The sequence below is a fragment of the Filicampus tigris genome, chromosome 11 (assembly GCF_054856515.1).
Source record: "Filicampus tigris isolate MCC_2025a chromosome 11, RoL_Ftig_1.0, whole genome shotgun sequence".
NCBI classification, from domain to species: Eukaryota; Metazoa; Chordata; class Actinopteri; order Syngnathiformes; family Syngnathidae; genus Filicampus; species Filicampus tigris.
The window spans coordinates 1,419,932-1,439,338 of record NC_141227.1 but is presented as its reverse complement, the minus strand read 5'-3'; the positions used below and the strand labels follow the sequence as shown (position 1 = coordinate 1,439,338).

The window sequence follows — 19,407 nt, the reverse complement described above, 5'->3', positions numbered from 1 at the left end:
GGGGCGCCTATCGCCATGTGGTCTTGAAGGTTTTCAGGCGGGAAACAGACAAAGAAATTAGCCATTCAGTGTAGTGTAACCAATGCATATGTAATTACCAAGTTTGAATATTCATCCTGTTCCCTATAATAAGAAGGACACGAGAAGGGGGCGTGCACGCGCGCCCGTGCGGCAACTCAGAGAACAACTTCTTTTGGCATCAGCTGTATTGGTCTTAATAAAATCTTATTTCCAATCAACTGAATTGTCGGAGAAGTTCTTCATCATCAACCAGCCTGGCCTTGCGTCTGCTCCGGACAGACGCATTGACTGACCCTGCTCCTTGGAAGAAAATACACTACAGTGTCAAAACATGTCAGGGACAAAAGCATGACAATTACCCAGACATACTATCAAAGCAAAATAGGGGTGGCTCAAGCTTTTAAATTTGGTTATGTCTTGTTTGGGGATAAAAAAAAAAACATACTATATTTCAATCAATAAGATGCCCAGTATACTTGAACTTTAATTTTCTCTGTGTGCATGTTTTTAAGAATTTTTGATTGATATTCATTCGGTCTATTACCATAATAAATGAGCATCCCAAAAAATAGAGACTTAGAAGTTCTCTGTAAGTGAGCAAACATAAACATTTAGCAGGGGATGAAACAATTATGTCATCCACTGTATAGACATTTTGTTATCATGATCATGTGCGGTCTATAATTATTCCCATGAACACGTTGTTTCTGAGTAAGCTTTCCTCACCCATATCCAGCCAGGAAGCCAAGACTGGGTGGGCTGACTTTGTCATTGAATATGATCATGGACAGAACCCCACAGGAGGAAGGGGCACAGCCTTCAATGGCGATGTCCCACCATTCCTGTTTCCCGCTGGAGTTCAGCGAATTGTCGCTCATCAGGGACAGGGTTATATTCTGGTAGCTTTCTTCATTTCCTAAAATAGACAAACAACTGTTAAAATTGACTCTCTTTTCTTTCTGCTCTAAAAGTCTTAGCGTTGAATTTAAGGCACACTTGTGCATCTGGTGACACAAATACATTGAGAAGTGAATTGTAGTTTCCTAATGAGAATTTAGGAGGTACAGCGAAAGTTCCTTTAATACAGCTCTTAAAAATAAAAGTGGTAAACTAGGGCACATTTTACTAAAAATTGAGCATCCGTTATTCATCAATCGTCTGCAGTGTGGGACTTCCGTCGTACGTCTTTTTTTCGGGGGGAAAAATAGCACCCCCCTATAGGCCAATCCGCCTCTGATTTTAAACGGGCTTCCGTCAGCGATTCCGACTGCAAACATTAATTTAATTGTAAGGAACTTTATTTATTTTAATTATTAATTATAAATAAAAAAGAGTTTAAAAAGTGTTTATTATAAAGTTTTAACGTTTTTCAAAGCTAATTTTTCAACTCCTTCTGACAGGGTACTCTCTCAGATGTTCCCTGTCAGTACTCTGTCAGATGACCTGGTAGACCAGGCTGATTCAACTAATGAAACAGTTTTTTAACCAGTTTAAACAGATTTTAAACAGTTTAAAAAAATGTACGGACCCAAGGGCCGGATATATGCTGCCCCATCATTAGTGGACACATTGACACAAGTGGACCATCTGTTGGACCTTTTTTTCCCGGAATGACGATTGACGGACTGGCGGACTTTTGATGTTTACTGACGGAAGCACGGTTAAAACAACATCAAGGACTGACTGACAGACGATTACAGCTTGGTATGGTTTGAAAAAATGACAAACTGACGCATGACGGACGGGTGCTCACGAATGATGACAAACTTTAGTAAAATGCCCACCTCCACATATTCTTTAGCTATGATTTCAAATAGTAACTCTCCAATAACTTTTTTGTTTAAAGTTTAGTTTAAAAAACAAAACATCATATATTTTTTAAAATTTCTTTTTATGCTTGCTCCCTGTCCCCTCACTCACAAAATCCCATCCGTGCCCCTCTACCTTAACATTTAACATCTTTTATGATTCTCACATACTTCCTTCAGATCAGTGGAATCCAAACCTTTTTTACTGAGGGTCATATACAGAGCCTGGGTGTGCACAGGCCCACCCAGATTGACAGACTGCCCACCCAATGACATTCATGAAAAAAATATATACTTAAAATTTTTTTTTGCAAATTATTTTTGAATTTGTGTTTTTTTTATTTTATTGAATATTAAGAATGTCATAAATGTGGTTGTCTAAGGAAGATCTTAACTTCATATTATTTAGTTGATCATTTTGTTTGAATATTCGATGTGTCGGGATAGGAGGGTTGTGCTCAGTGAGAGAAATATTCAGGCCCACCCTGATTTTTCCAGGCCCACCCATTACCCACAGTCTGGCTCTGGCCCTGCTTCAAAGTGCAAAATGCATCAAATAATCACTTCTTAGCGGTATTGTTATGCATGGCCACTCACTTTTGAAATTTAATCTATTGATCTAAATCTATTGATGTTCTTTTGTTTGTTTCTGTTTTTTTTAAAACTTTTTTTTCTGTTGTGGTATTGAATGCACACAATATTTTACAATTTACTTGAACAACAAGTGCATTGTGTGTGTGTGCATTATCTGTGGCCAGATAAAAACCTTGACTGCAACCCGAAGGAATCCTATTATTTTATTGGTAAATGGGGAGATTTATTTGTTGCCCGTAAGGCCTACTGATTGATAGATTGATTAATTGATTCATTTGATTCAATCAGTTTCAGTAACAAAAAAAGTAAAGTCAATCCAGACTTTAAAACTGTAATAACTCTAAAGCAAAACTGTAAAAAAGAAAGAAAAAAACAAAAACGACTGGACTGGAGGACCAACAATAATGCTGCCACTGGGTGCACTTTTTGAGTATCAGGTAAATGTATGTAGTAAGCGCCTGTCGTGGCAACAGCACGTAATCTGCTTTTATCGGTTAGGGGAACATGATTACCAAAGACGACGACAGGATGTCAAACCAGGGGTGTCCAAAACTCTGTCCTCAAAGGCCGCTGTCCTACTGTACATGTTTTAGATGTGTCCCTACTGCATCACATCTGATTCAAATAAGGATGGTTTGCAGGCTTCTTCGCAGCTTGCTGATGAGCTAATCATTTGAATTAGGAGTGTTGCAGCAGGGAGACATCTTAAACAGGCAGGACAGTGGGCATCGAGGACCAAAGCTGGAAATGCCTGGAATAAAATGATGAAAGGAAGGCTGTAACACAGAGACTGAAGGTGGAGATTTTTGATGGAGATCTGAATCATTCATTTCTACCGACAGTATATGGACATGAAACAGTCATATGAGATGAGATGAAAAATGAAAGCGTAATATTAATTTTCGCTTTATTTATCTGACGTCCCACTCCACCTTGTGTCCCCTTAACCACCTGTAGGAACTGTATTGCATATGTATAGAATTAATATACAGTCACTATACATATATATATATATATATATGTGTGTGTATATATATATATATATATATATATATATATTAGGGATGGAACGATTCACTGAAGCCCCAATTCAATTTTCAGTTCCCGATTTTCGATTCGATTCAGTTTTTAAAAAAACACTATTAAGCTTGTCTCTGTGCGCTAGTGTGGTGCTGCAGCCATCCACAAAAGGAATATGCAATGATATTTGGCACAAGCGCATAATTTGATCTACACATTCAAAATGTGACATGCATCTGGAATTTTTTAGCACTCTAAATTAGTATATTCTAATGACCCATGTATGTTGTCTTTTGTTGGGTGTTGCTGGATAGGGCTTGTGAGTGCTGAGATGTCCGAGTTTGATTCGTCCCGATTCAAATCGATTATTCGATTTGAATCGATTTTTAATCGTTACACCCCTAGTATGTATGTATGTGTATGGGGGGTGTGGGTGTGTGTGTGCGGGCGCGTGCGTGCGTGTGACCTTCATATAGTTGACTGGCCGGTTTGGCCTCTGCTCCATTGGGGGCCCGGATGTAATTTGGAAACATATTTGGAACATGCCTAGAAACAAGACAGTAAATTTCAGCTGTATTAAAATGAACGTTATTTTACTCACGAACAGATTTTAATTTTCAAGGCAAACCTACACTGGCTTTGTGCGATTGCCCAGCAGAAGAGAAGCTAGATCGGCCCTCACAGGGTTCCCAGGTTCCAGATTAATTGAATGTTTGTCAAATGTGTGCTCCACAGTCCCTCCTTTTCCCAGGTCCCTGTTAGGGGAAATTTCAAAGATTAATCAGCAAAAAAGGGAAAGGCTATGAAAGATTACCGTATTTTCCGGACTATAAATCATGTTTTTTTTTTTTCATAGTTTGGCCGGGGGTGCGCCTTATACTCTGGAGCGACTTATGTGTGAAATTATTAACACATTATTACCGGTATATCATTTCACGTTATTTTCACACTATACCGCAGGACGGCGCTCTAGGCCTGTGTTGCTAATTTAAACTCCATACCCGTCATGATCCCTGGAGGTTTAACCAAAATACGCCAGCCACTTGATATCTCAGTGAACTGGAGCTTTAAGGCAGTCTTGCCTAACCTGTGGGAGCAGTGGATGATGGATGGAGAGCACAACTTCATGGCAACCGGGAGAATGCGCCGTGCAACTTTCCTGGAAGTCACAGGATGGATCGACAAAGCATAGGCTTCGGTGACAACCGAAACCATTCTGTCAGGATTCAGAAAGGCTGGAATAATTGGGACTGCAACTGACGATAAATTTGACAGAAGCGACGTAGAAGAGGAAGCGCCGCATCTTCTACCTCCGGAGTTAGCGGAGTTGATGAAAAGTGACGCAGAGGATGAAGATTTCACTGGATTTTAGTTATCAGGTATTTGGAGTGACACGTATGGTTTTGGTAAACTTCTTAGCATGTTATTTATGCTATAGTTATCGGAATAACTCTTAATATGTTATGTTAACATACCAGGCACGTTCTCAGTTGTGTCATGTAACGTAAGCATACCGTTCAGCCTGTTGTTGCCTCTATTCCATTTTTATTTTAAATTGTTCATCATTTAAATTTTAAATGACATGTCTATTCTGTTCTTGGTGTTGGATTTTATCAAATACATTTTCCCCAAAATGCAACTTATACTCCAGTGCGATTTATATATGTTTTTGCCTTCTTTATTTTGCATTTTATGGCTGGTGCGACTTGTACTCCGGAGCGATTTATAGTCCAGAAAATAAGGTAATCCAATTTAGGCAAACTAAATCTTAAACACGTTCAACGTATCTTTTACTATTTATCAATTATGTCCAAGGTATCATTTAATTTTGCCTTTGAAAACAGACAAAAAGGCAGTAACAGACAGATAATTGATGCACTGTACATATTGCGGTATCTGCGACAATAAAGAAAAACACCCACACTATCTTTTCTAGGACCCTTCTTAATCCCAATGATGATCAAACATAACTACCATGGGTACCCCTGAACGCCACAGAAATAAAGATTTTATTTATTTATTCATTGTCGCTAAAATGATGCGTGCATGCAGGTAAAAAAAATATGGGACGCCAATTGGTGGTGAACTCAGACAACCACCAGCCCCCTTCTCTTCAGCGGACCTGGAATACACATCCGACCCTCCGAGCTGCCGACAGCTCAGACTCTTGGGCGACATTCAATAGCCCAACGGACAAACGGCATGTTCTTGACCAGGGGTGCCCATCACGTTGCTCGCGATCGACCGGTCGATCGCAAAGGCATTGTGGGTAGATCACCACCTTATCATCTGTCCTCACTACTGTATTGCTACGTTCACACCAACTGCGTTGGGAGCGTTTATGGTGGTGCGTTTCAATTGGAGTCAATGTAGTTCGTGCGGGGCGGCGCGAACGATGCATTTGGAGTGGATTTCCGGTGCTCCGCTCTGCGTCCCGCCGGAAATCCGCGCATTTACTCTATTCGGCGTGTATAAAACAAGTCAACCTTTTTGCCATTTCACCTTGCGGCAGCCAATCAGCATCGCGGATACTACGTCACACACAGCCACACACGTTGATTGACTCATACTGCATTTTATTGTGTTCGATGCGACCACTTGTGCTGATGTAGTTACAAAAAGAAAAAAACAAAAACTTTTATGCGTTCCATCACCCGGGAACAAAGCTCACCTGCTCTTCAGATGCTCGTGCTGAAATGGTTTTGAGTCGGTTTCTAACTATTTCAACATTTCTGGTGATTTGTGCAAATCTCTGCAAAATTAGTACAAAATTAGGGAATGTTTTCCCGCTTAGTCAGACAAAGAGCTTGGTCAGTTGGCAACGCCAGATGTGGGGGGAAAATTAGCCAACCTCATTAACATACACGGCCTCTACAGAAGAAAAGGCCGTGCAAAACTCCTCCTCGCTCTCTCTTGACAACTCTCTTTTTGACAACCTGCTCTAGAATAGCTCTCTTAAACAACCTTTTGTTTTTGGAAACTTTGCTCCTGAAAAAACCTCTCTGGTTGGAAGCCCTTGAAAGGAGACGTTTTAAAACTACTTGCCGCTCCCTAAAACTTGGCTTTCTAACTCATATCTGCAATCAGCCGTGTTCTGACCTGTCCCGGGTTGCCGAACGTTTTTTCTATTTTTGTTACGCTTCCCTTTTTGTCTTTTTTGAGGGTCGCCCCGCAGCCCGAGAACAACCGCTGTACGCGTGGCGATCTTCATTTTTTTTCGGCCTGATCCGGTTGGTTCTAGCGCCCACCAGCTTACCCAGCAAACCATGTGTCTGCACCCAAAACAGGTGCACCACCCCCAAACAGTGGCCATAGCGTGCGTACCGGCAAAGCTGACCCGCGATCACGACTAGTGTCCTGGCGCTCGAAACGGGGAGCCTGACTTGGTCTCAACCAGGCCGCGTGCTGAGCGGTCCTGTTTCCAATTAATTTTTTGGGGTTGAACTTTTAATTTTTGGACTTGACTTTTTCCTCCTCTCCCTGTGATATCACTCTCTTCGCTGCAGGCCGTTTTTCCCTCCATGTTTGAGTGGAGACGAACAACACCCCTAAGTGCAGCTTGCAATTTCCTAAAGTGACTACAGTTGGCGCATAATTCAATTGGTAACCAAACAGAGCTTTGCACAAGTCACTTGACCTTAAATCGGTACGCCAATTCACACTTCATCACACGCACCTTCCTATTTCCATATTTTCCCTGACCTCCCAATCTTTTGATATTTGTTTTCTTCTTCATTTATTGAGGCTTGCCTTAGCATAGGATTTCCTTGTTCTATTTCTGACCATTGTAGTATGTCTTTTATAGGTTTCAATAGCCGTAGAAAATAAATCATTGTCAGATACATACAAGTAATGGAGTCACCTATAACTTAGGTGCGCGAGTCAGTAGACCGAGGTGGAATGGGACGGCTATGCGTCTTAACAGGCTCACTGCGATTAGCAAGCCTTTTCAGTCTAATGCTAATGCTAGTGGATCGGCAACAATCCATGCTATCTGTTGTGTCTGCGACATCTCCGGTTACCACATTTTTTCTGTGAGTGAGGGAAGATCAAGAGCGGCTTGCCTGGCTGGCAGTGCATTTGGGATCGCTACTACAATCTATATTCGCCAGTGGGGTGGCCAGTAAATTAGTAGTGGGGGCGTTGCCATCCCTGGCCATGCCCTGGTGGCGGCAATGCCGTCCCCCTCCATCCGAAGGCAGAGGGAGGCTACCCTCTCATCTGTAAGGGTGAACCCCAACTTATAGGCAACGAGCTGTGGGGCAGTAAGTATGCCCACACTTGCTTGGTGCCTCACACTTGAGGAAACTCTCGAGTGGAGGAGAGATCAACCCCTCAGAAGAACACTTGTACCTGGTTCACTACGGTGGATGAGAGAGTAGCCTCCCTCTGCCTTCGGGTGGGGCATGGTTCTGGACTTCGGTGCTACTTTATCAAGATGGAGTTCATATGGGAATACCAACATGCCCCATCCATTGAGGTAGGTCCCCTATTATAAAACAGCAAATTTTGCTGAAAGCTGCGTGATTTTTCATAGTTGCAATGTAGCACCTTTCTCCACAAAAAGCGCAGGTAAAAAGTCAATGTTTTCTTGTCAAACGTGGAGCCTCTGTCACCTCCCACCTATCAATAGTGCATACCTGTCAACTTGTATGTTTTCCCTGTATTTTATACGTTTTTGGATCATTTCAAATTGTGTACGCTGTATAACAATTTTTGTACGAAAAAAAAATCATTAAAAACTCGTTTTTTGTTAGACCGATCTCGTCTTGCCCATTTCGGCTCTAATCCAGAGAGAGCGTTAGCGATTCCGACTGCAAACTTTGGCCGACTTTCACAAGCACAATAAACAATAAAGTACACTAAATCTACTGAATAATGTTTTGTAACAAGAAAAGAAAATACTTTACCTTTGGAAATTCCACGACAGACGCAGTGTTAGATCAGAAGGACTTCCTAGCAGTTCTTTGATGACTTCCTGCCTGCTGGGGGGACTTATTCTCCATACTGAGCCTGAACTGCCTTCAATCATGGCTGTAACGACGTCCTCATAACCATAAAGTGAAATAAACTGCATGGCCACCTACAACAAATAAGAATCAAAGTGAATGACAAAATAAAACTCAATACAGTACTTAAAAAATATTTTAAGAACATACAGTATTTGTGCAATTCTTCAAACTTACAGCGTTACATTTAGGACCTTTTCACAAAACAGTGTTAAAAAAGAATCTGTATTTTCTTCCCGCCTGGTTTAATACAGTGGGGGGGTGTTCTACTTTCAAGTGACTCGAAGTGCTTCCCAGTGTCACCTCCTTCACGTCCTAACGACTAACTATCAGTCGAGGTAATCCTCAGTATCTTGCTCAAGGACAACTCAACATGGTCATGGAGCATTGAGGATCGAACCTGCAACTTTTGGTTTGGGGGATGACCACTTCCATCATCAGGGGTAAGCCACTCCCACTTCAGTGTAAATTACATTTTTTTAATGGCCCATTGTCATCCAATTCATTAGGTTGACTCATCATGCCATACATTCCGGGTGATGACTCAACAGTTTTTGTTTTTCAAGGTCAGTAGTGTGAATTATTTCTCAATAGTTTTTCTGTCTTAACTGATGGTTTGACTTTAAACACATTTTTAGGAGATGATTAAAACAATTTTACCCTAGATATGAAAATCTGGATTTTACTGCAGAGACAAGTGTTTTCAATGATACAGTGCATTTGGGAAGTATTCACAGCGCTTTCCTTTTTCCATTTTTTTTCCTCAAAGTACTACACACAAGACCCCATAATAACAATGTTTTTTTGTTTTGTTTTCAAATAAAAAATGAATAAAAAAAGAAATCACATGTACTCTCTGACGTGAATGCCAAGCGTCATGTTTGGAGGAAACCAGGCACTGATCAATACTATCCCTATAGTGAAGCATGGGGGTGGCAGCATCATGCTCTGGAGATGTCTTTCTGCTGTATGAATTGGGATGATAGTCAGGATTCAGGGAAAGATGAGTGCAGCTTTGTACAGAGACATCCTGGATGAAAACCTGCACCAAAAGTGTTCAGGCCCTCCGACTGGGGCAAAGGTTTGAATTCAAACAGGACAATGACCCTAAGCCCACAGCCAAGACAACAAAGGAGTGGCTTTAAGACAAACTCTGTGAATGTCCTTGAGTGGCGCATCTAGAGCCCAGACTTGAATCCGATCTCTGGGGATCTAATAATGGCTGTGGAGTGTGCACTGACGCTCCCCATCCAACCTGATAGCGCTTGAGGAAAAACTGCCCAAAGATAGGTGTGTCAAGCTTGTGGCATCGTATTCAAAATGATTTTAGGCTGTAATTACTGCCAAAGGTGCATCAACAAAGGACTGACTAAAGACTGCAAGTACTTCTGTACCATAATTTCCACGTATAACATGCACTCCACCCCGCTCCCCCCCAAAAAAAATCCCAAATCGACTCCTCCATATTGTAAAAGGATAGATGACAATATTAAAACTTTTCACATTTTATAGACGTTTACCAGTAAGTACCAGAGCTGGGCACTTGCCCAGTCTTTTGGCAGCCTGGTCCCTCCGTCCTTAATCAGAAAATATTATTGCCAAAAAAACCCAGTCCTTTTAAAGTGGTTCCGTCCTTATGTCGGCTAAAAAAACAGCGTCCGTGCATGACGCCGCGGGAGAGATGCTCACGGCAGACGTTTGTTTAAAGCTCATTAGCTGGCTAATTTACTACTCAAACCTGCACTGCACACATTGGGTCTGCACGGAGGGGAGTGTCGGCTACTTGATTGCGATGTCGAAACCTTTTTTTGTCGTCTTCTACCAAGCAAAAGCTCTCCCTCTCCAATGTGCGCGAATGAAGCGGCTGCGGCATTCAGGTTTCCAATTTCCCGCAGTCAAACGCCAGCGCTCCTTCTTCATCTCATTCTTCTTCTCCTTCCTTTTCTTCCCCCATCCGTGCAGACTGAACGTGAGCAGTGCACAGCGTTCCCAATGTTCTGTGCAGGCCCACTAGTTGAAATATGGCATTCATTATTACGTTTGTGGAACATAAGTTAAGCAGCAAAATGCACCCGCTTTTAGCCATCTCAGGGGGCGGCCATTTTGTCACTTCTGTCGACTGATGACATCGAAGTTGCTCAGGCCTCAGATAACAACCAACCACGGCTCACCTGTTTTCTGAAGCTGGGCCATGATTGGTCGTTATCTGAGCCCTGAGCAACTTTGATATCAACTTTAGTCGACAGAAGTGACAAAAAGGGCTGAGCTAGCTAAAAACAGGTGGATTTCTTATATTCCACAAAAACGCAATATTAATCAGAACGCTAGACATGCCATAGCAATGAGCCGGTAGCCAAGCATTAAGAGAAGCACTAAAAAATGATTTACTGAAAGAGAATTGGAATACGATTTACAAAGAAAAAGGTATTGATAAAGCTTATGATGAATTTCTTAAAAGATTTAAGCGATTATATGATATTAAATGCCCAATCAAACAATACAAAATAAAACCAAAGCATAATGACAATCAGTGGATAACAAGAGGACTAATAAATGCTTGCAGAAAGAAGAACACCCTATATAGGGAATTTATGAAATATAAGACTAAAGAAACAGAAAACAAACCTAGCAAAAAAAAAAAAAAACAATCATGACACAGCGAACAATACTTACACTGACTTAATTGACAGAAATCCATGTTCAATGTGTCTTATTTTCCGGCGCCGTGTGTTCTTGTACATTATTATTATTCTACCTCATACCGTTTTCACATAGTGGATGTTCGTAAACCTACGCAGCAATGGACATCCAACTTGCGGTATTTTTGCTGCTGCTGGTAGCTATTTTTTGCGCAATCATGTCCGGAGACTTGCCGGGGAGCCGCGGCTCCATTGAGACCCGATATCCCCCGCGAGGTGAGGAGGAAGAGACGGGGATCTCGTGCGGGAGTTAAACGCCGGGCAAGGAGGAGACGATACCATCCCGCCATTACGTCTGTTATCATGGGACGTTAGATTGCTCCCCAACAAGATGGACGAGCTAACGGCACTAACCCGGCATGAGAGGGACTTCCAGGAGCCTAGCCTGCTGCTATTCACGGAGTCGTGGCTCACAGCGCTAACGGTCGAGAATTGGACGGCTTCCAAATCCTATGCGCGGACGGGATGCTGGAGAGTGGTAAGAGAAAAGGATGAGGGCTGGCTGTGTTTGTGAGCGATAGATGGTGTAATCCTGGGCATATCACGATAAAGGAGCAGCTCTGCAGTAGGGGCTCAAGCTGTCGGCATGAGACCATACTATATCCCGCGAGAGTTTAGTCATGTGATCGCGGTGACTGTGTACGTCCCCCCCCGCTGCCAACAGTGATACAGCCTGTGATGTTTTGACCGCAGCTGTGAGCAGGCTACAAACACAGAACCCAAATGCCCTGCTACTCATCTCTGGTGACTTCAATCATGCCTCTCCTTCCTCCTCTCTGCCTTCATTCACACAGTATGTCACCTGCCACACCAGAGACAATAAAATACTGGACCTTTTCTATGCCAACATCAAGGAGGCATACACATCACTGCCCCTCCCCCCGCTGGGCAAAGCTGATCTCAACCTGGTGGCTCTCCAGCCTGTGTACAAACCTCTGGTCCGCAGGCAGCCAGCTGTGACCCGCACGGTCAGAGATGGTCTGGAGGGGCCAAGGAGGCCTTAAAAGGACTGTTTCAGCACAACTGTGTGGGAAGTATTCAGCGATGCTCATGGGGAAGACATTAATAGTCTAACGCACACTGTTACAGACTATATAAATTTATGCATGGAGAACACCATACCCACTAGGACAGTAAGGTGTTTCTCCAACAACAAACCCTGGATCACACCAGACATTAAAGCTCTCCTGAAGGAGAAGAAGAGGGCTTTTGCATCGGGGAACAAGGAGGAGCGGAAGATTGTGCAGCGCCAACTGAGGAGGAGGATCAGAGACGGGAAATGGTCCTACAGGAAGAGGATGGAGGAGCAGCTGCAGCTGAATAATGCCGGGGGAGTCTGGAAGGGCCTGAAGACCATCTCAGGCCACGGACAACCCAAGACCCCGGCTGGGGGGGACCTGCAGTGGGCAAATGAGCTGAACTTCTTTTTCATTAGGTTCGATCAAATGCCTGCCCCCTCTCAGTCTTTCCTGCTGCAGCCTCCACCTACTCCCCCTGCTGTGAGTGTTACCCTCTCCCCTCTTTTCCCCACAGTCTCCAGCTCCCAGCTACACCAGACAGACACCACTCCCTCCTGCCCAGCCTTGGCCTTCACAACATCTCAGGTGAAGAACCAGCTGAAGGAGATGAAGGTGAGGAAGGCAGCGGGTCCAGATGGCATCAGCCCCCAGCTCCTCAAATCCTGTGCAGACCAGCTGTGTGGAATTGTCCAGCAGATGTTCAACCTCAGCCTGAAGCTGGGCAGAGTCCCCCTGCTGTGGAAAACATTCTGCCTGGTCCCGGTGCCAAATACCCCCCACCCGAAGGAGCTCAACAGCTTCAGACCAGTGGCGCAGACGTCTCACCTGAGGAAAACCCTAGAGAGACTGGTCCTCGTCCAGCTGCGCCCCCTGGTGAGCTCCTCAATGGACCCACTACAGTTTGCATACCAGCCTGGTACCTACCTCCTCCACACTTCACTCTCCCACCTGGAGAAGGTGGGGAGCACTGTGAGGATGATGTTCTTTGATTTCTCCAGTGCTTTCAACACCATCCAGCCTACCCTATTGGGAGACAAGCTGGAGCGGGCGGGAGTGGCCCACCACCCCATATGGATCCAAGACTACCTCACTAACCGGCCACAGTATGTGAGGACACAGGCCTGGGTATCTGATGTGCTCCTCTGCAGCACAGGGGTGCCACAGGGAACTGTCTTGGCTCCCTTCCTGTTCACCCTCTACACTTCGGACTTCAACTACAACACCCCTACCTGTCACCTGCAGAAGTTCTCTGACGACTCTGCGATTGTCGGCTTCATCACAGACGGAGACGATCGGGAGTACAGAGAACTTATTCAGGGTTTTGTGGACTGGTGCCAGCAGAACCACCTCCTGATCAATGCGGGGAAATCCAAAGAGATGGTGGGGGATTTCAACACTTTGCACCTGCACCAGTGAATATCCGGGGAACAGATGTTGAGAGAGTCTCAACTTACAAGTACCTGGGTGTTCATCTGAACAATAAATTGGACTGGAGCGACAACACAGACGCTCTCTATAGGAAGGGTCAGAGCAGACTCTTCCTACTCAGGAGACTGAGGTCTTTTGGAGTTCAGGGGACACTCCTCAGGAACTTTTATGACTCTGTCATTTTCCAGGGAGTGTCCTTCCTTCTTGCCTGCTGCCTTCAGACTGTTTAACAAGTACATCAAGTAGTCTCTATAATCTGACGGACATTAGTGCAATTGTGCAGTCCTGCACCTGATCTTATATTGTGCAATACTCAACATTTCCCACTACTGTATTTTTATTCTTACCCAATGATATTCCTTATATTTCACTGCAGCACTGTCACTTAAAGTATTTTTTCCCTCTGTACAGGCTAAATAAGTGTTTTTTCATACTTTATATGTTGGTGTGTATATACACATGGTTACTGCGTATATTTACATTGTTTTTGATTCTGAATGTTTGCTGTTAATGTTATACATAAACGGCTACATTATGCCGCCGTCTCTGTGTGACCTATATCTTTGCTGCTTTAACGATGAAAATTTCCCCACTGTGGGATCAATAAAGGCGTTCTTATTCTTATTCCTTAACCCGTTGAAGAAAAAGAGGTCATTGATATTATTAATGGTGGTAAAGAAAAAACATCTACCAACTGTGACAAAATTGATATGAAGACAGTAAAAAAGGTCATTCTGGGAATCTCCAAACCACTTACTTACATTACGAATCTATCATTTCAAACAGGGCAATTTCCAAGTAAAATGAAAACTGCAAAAATCATTACCATCTACAAAACTGGTGACAAACAATTGTACAAACTATAGGCCCGTCTCCCTTCTTCCACAATTCTCCAAAATCCTCGAAAAACTCTTCAATAATAGACTAGATAAATTCATCGAAAAACACAAACTACTCCCGGACAGTCAATATGGATTTAGAGCAAACCGGTCAAATGCATTTGCCTTAGCAGAACTTATTGAAGAGATCACTGGTTTAATCGACAAAAAGAAATTCATATTAGGACTGCTTGTTGATCTACAGAAAGCATTTGATACTATAGACCATAATATTTTGATTAATAAACTGGAGCACTGTGGGATTAGGGGTATGGCCCTGAACTGGCTAAGAAGCTACTTAAAAGAAAAGCAGCAGTTTGTGAAGTTGGGTACATTTCAATCAAAATGTTTGGACATTATGTGTGGTGTACCCCAGGGGTCAGTGTTAGGACCAAAATTGTTTATAATATATTTTAATGATGTATGTAAAGTTTCCCACTTATTGAAATTTGTTTTGTTTGCAGATGATACTAATATGCTGGTTTCTGGTGAAAAAAGGCAACATATTCTGGATATAATCACATCAGAGTTCCAAAAAGTTTAAATATGGTTTGACAAAAACAAGTTATCAATAAACCTAAACAAGACAAAACTGATGGTATTTGGAAATGTCAAAGCAAACAACCAAGTTAAAGTACAAATTGAAGGTGTAAACATAGAGACAGTGGAGGAGACCAAATTCCTTGGGGAAATTATTGACCGGAAAATTTGTTGGAAGCCTCACATTAAATATATAAAATCTAAACTTTCAAAAAATATTTCTATCCTGTCCTAATTAAAATATTTTCTCAACCAGAAATCCTTGCACATTCTTTACAACTCACTAGTTTTACCATATTTAAATTGTTCAGAGCTCTGGGGAAACACCTACAAGAATTCAATGCAGCCTCTTTTTATATTGCAAAAAAGAGCTTTGAGAGCAATCCACAACGTCAGTTATCCGTACCACACAAATCCACTGTTTCTACTATGCTCTTAAAGTTTACAATTGTTTGACCTTATGGAATATAAAACTATACAACTAATCTACAAAGCAAAACATAATTTACTGGCGGGTAATATTCAAAATATGTTTTCAGAAAGAGAAGGTGGCTATAATCTAAGGGGAACACATAATTTAAAGACAAAGTACTCACGCACAACAATGAAACGTTTTTCTGTATCTACCGGTATATGTGGAGTAAAACTATGGAACAAACTGAATACTGAACTACAACAATGCCCAAACATACACCAGTCATGTCATCTTCCAAACCGCTTATCCTATACAGGGTCGCGGGGAATTGCTGGAGCCTATCCCAGCCGTCAATGGGCGAAGGCAGACTACACCCCGAACTGGTCGCCAGCCAGTCGCAGGGCACACATAGACACTGTCACTGAGCGGGAATCGATCCCACGCTGCCCGCACACAACTCAGGCGTGTGTACCACTACACTATCAGTGGACAACATACACCAGTTCAAAAAGAAATATAACATAAGTATTTTAGAGGAATATAAAGACGAAGAGGGGTTGATAGAGTTGTCGAAATACTGGTTATATTATGGTCATTACTGTCTGGTTATATTATTATTATTATTACTATTAGTCATGTCATGTCATCTTCCAAACCGCTTATCCTATACAGGGTCGCGGGGAGTTGCTGGAGCCTATCCCAGCCGTCAATGGGCGAAGGCAGACTACACCCCGAACTGGTCGCCAGCCAGTCGCAGGGCACACACAGACACCGTCACTGAGCGGGAATCGATCCCACGCTGCCCGCACACAACTCGGGCGTGTGTACCACTACACTATCAGTGGACTTATTACTATTAGTGTTATTATTATTGCTATTACTATTGTTCTTGTGCCATGATGTAAACCCATTTGCCATTATTTCTAATAATAGGTGTACCAATCCGCATGAACAGAATCTTGTATAATCGAACAAGGAACTGCGTTTAACAGCATTTACTAATATAGTAATCAGTAGTGGATATGGAAGTGTATTGCCTGTAGTTTCTATTATATATAATACTATTTCTTGTTATAGAATTAGTGGAAAATTGGAAAGTATTGTAATATCTTGTAGATGAAATGGAGATAAAAGGGTAGGAACATAAAAGTATACATATACTTCTTCCTACTCCTTTTCAAACATGTAAGTCTTTTTTATGCACTTTAAATGACACTTCTATTTTTTATTTTTTATTTTAATTATTTATTATTTTGTTATATGTTCGAAATAAAGCGATGGAAGACCCTTAGTACAAGAGATGTATTATTCTTGTAACCTAAAGTTGCACTCAATGTAGGCTGTTTTTTAATATGCAATTTTTTAACATATCTTGACCTACAAGGAATTGGTTTTCGCGTGCTGAATAGTAGGGCTGCACAATATATTCGAGAAAATATTGGTATTGCAATAATGGCCCGTGCAACATGCTTGTCGCAAAGACATACAATAAGTTTCATATGGAATTGTACGCTTTTATCTGACTTTGACCAGTCAGATGCAATCTTAAATGCGCACCCCCATCCAATAGGAGATTCGTATTCACGGGCTATACTTACACTAAATAACTTGGAAAAATATATACAGTATATGAAATATTGCAGAGGTAAGCATTTTGTCGTTACTGACGGAAGGTCTTTCAATCCATCACTGACGGACGCCCGTTATAGTGCCGAATGATAGAAAACATTTGAATCATTTGTAAACTACTTCCGGTGTGTGTCACGCTGCTGAAAAAGAGGATCTGACGGCCCTAAAATAGAGGTGACAAACTGATTTAGCGAAAAAGCACGGTTAAGATAACGAATGTGGAGTGATGGTCTCACATTACAGTTTTTGGTTCAGCTTCAAATAATGACTGACTGATGACAACGGACGGGTGACCGGTGAATGACGAACCGGAAAAATTTACGGACGCACCCGCCTCTGAAAAATTGCAATTAACTAGCTAAGAATACACTGAGGCTGCTTATTTTTCTGCATGAAAAAAATATTTCTTTCATTAGATAATAAAAATGTCATTTCTTTGGGTAAATGCTAAATATTACAATAATGCCAATACCTCAATATTGAACACCCATATCACGTATTGCATGTTTTTCTAATATCATGCAGCCCAACAATAGGCTAAAGATGAAGAATTTTAATGTAACCTCCACACTTTTAGCCCTTGCTTAGTCACCCGGTCCAAAGTAAACAATCAAAACACAGAGAAAGCCTTGTAAAATGACGAAAATTGTAACGCACCGCATTGTTCCCAAACTTTTTGGTGAGTTTTTCATATTTCACCTCTGTAAAAGGTTGGATTGACTGCTGCTGGACACTCATGGTGAAGAGAGGCTGCGCACACACACAAAAGATGGAGACCTAAATAAAACTAGAAATGTCATCTGTGTTCAAACAATAATAGAACATATTTGTATTTTGCCCACCCAAAATATCAACATTTCAATTTACCTGTGGATGATATTACATTAGCTAGTTTACTGTGTACATTTTGTAAAAAGCCAGTCCCGTAAAAATTATATTATCTAGAACTGATAACAGGAAGGGGATAAAAAATAAATCAAGATTTGTGTCTCCATATATTTTCCCCACACACCAAGAAATGGTATTCATATAGGTTACATCAATATTCAGGCATGAACCAATACTACTATTCTGCATACATTATACACTTGAAATTAGAAATAAAGAAATCAATAAGTAATAAAAAATAAGTATAGACAGTTGGACATATGATTACCTCATATCCTCCTAGCTTGACGGTAACAGTGACATCAATGGGGTGGTTTACAACACCCACTACAGATCTGACCAAGGAAATGAAGAGCAGGGGAAACCATATTATGCACACTAAGAAGATGATAATGAGTCCACCCATTCCATATTTCACCATCTTCTTTTTCTTTTGTCCTTTAGGCTGGGGGTATTTCTGAGGAGAAAAGTATTTGTAAGGATAAGGATGTGTTCTTCAATGAATTTTCTTCAATGAATTCTAGGTGAACAGACATATTTCAGACCGGTTCATCAGAGCCACAGTGGTGTTTTTCACAGTAAATAAAAGAAAACAGTTTCATAATTGTACTTTGTGTAACATTTTCATACAAAAGTACTTTTGGTATTTTCCGGACTATAAGCCATACCGTTTTGCATTTTTGTAGTGGGTAGGTCCTACCCACTACAACAATGCAAAATATATATTTATTTTCAAATATATTGAGGATTCTTGATATGTACAATGTACGTTGATGTACCTTGCATAACCGCATGAGCCAATGTTGCACACCACAACATAATTAACTATGTACATCTATTTTTTTTTTATGTCATGTGATCTACCAATACGAGCTTTGTGATCAACTGGTACATCACGATCGACGTATTGAGCACCCCTGACCTAGTGCATAGCGCCCTCGCCTGTTGAACTCCTCCAACTGCCGTCACATCTTGTTAAAACCCTTTTCCACCTGTCGTTTTTACCTGAATGCCTAAAAAGGTGCACCCGATGTAAATTTGCAGCTGTACTTCAACATGTTTGAAGTATCAGCTTAGTTTTGGTCTCTTTTTGAAGATGACACTTTGAACTTTTCTCCTCAACTGTCAGAATTTGTTTAAGTGAATCTGTGGGTCAATCGAGAAATGGTTACTGCTTTTGCTGATGTTACAGAGGCATGTCAACCAAGACGGCCCCCCCACAGCATCTACAGCAGGGGTCACCAACTTTTTTGAAACTTAGAGCTATGTCTTGGCTACTTATTACTGCGAATTGCTACCAGTTTGATACATACCTCTAAAAAAACAAATTTGCTCAAATTGCCTTTAATCATCATCACCTATTATATGTTCGTATAATTAATAATATTCAAATATGTGAAGACATTGCTCATGGTATGATGATTTCGCTCCATAATTGTGAAACAGATGAATATCATCA

General features: G+C 41.7%; 1 protein-coding gene across 6 annotated transcripts in view; it reads right to left on the bottom strand.

Annotated features, from left to right (window-relative positions):
* Positions 1-19,407, bottom strand: part of piezo1 (piezo type mechanosensitive ion channel component 1 (Er blood group)) — a 260,505-nt gene that overhangs the window by 3,666 nt on the left and 237,432 nt on the right. For all 6 annotated transcript variants that reach the window (XM_086044430.1, XM_086044431.1, XM_086044432.1 and 3 more), the window contains 6 exons: positions 18,217-18,405; positions 17,718-17,810; positions 8,354-8,526; positions 4,076-4,198; positions 3,910-3,989; positions 748-937 (listed from right to left, as the gene is read on the bottom strand). In XM_086044430.1, the coding sequence (XP_085900556.1) occupies positions 748-937; positions 3,910-3,989; positions 4,076-4,198; positions 8,354-8,526; positions 17,718-17,810; positions 18,217-18,405 (848 nt within the window). The remainder of the gene's footprint in view (positions 1-747; positions 938-3,909; positions 3,990-4,075; positions 4,199-8,353; positions 8,527-17,717; positions 17,811-18,216; positions 18,406-19,407) is intronic.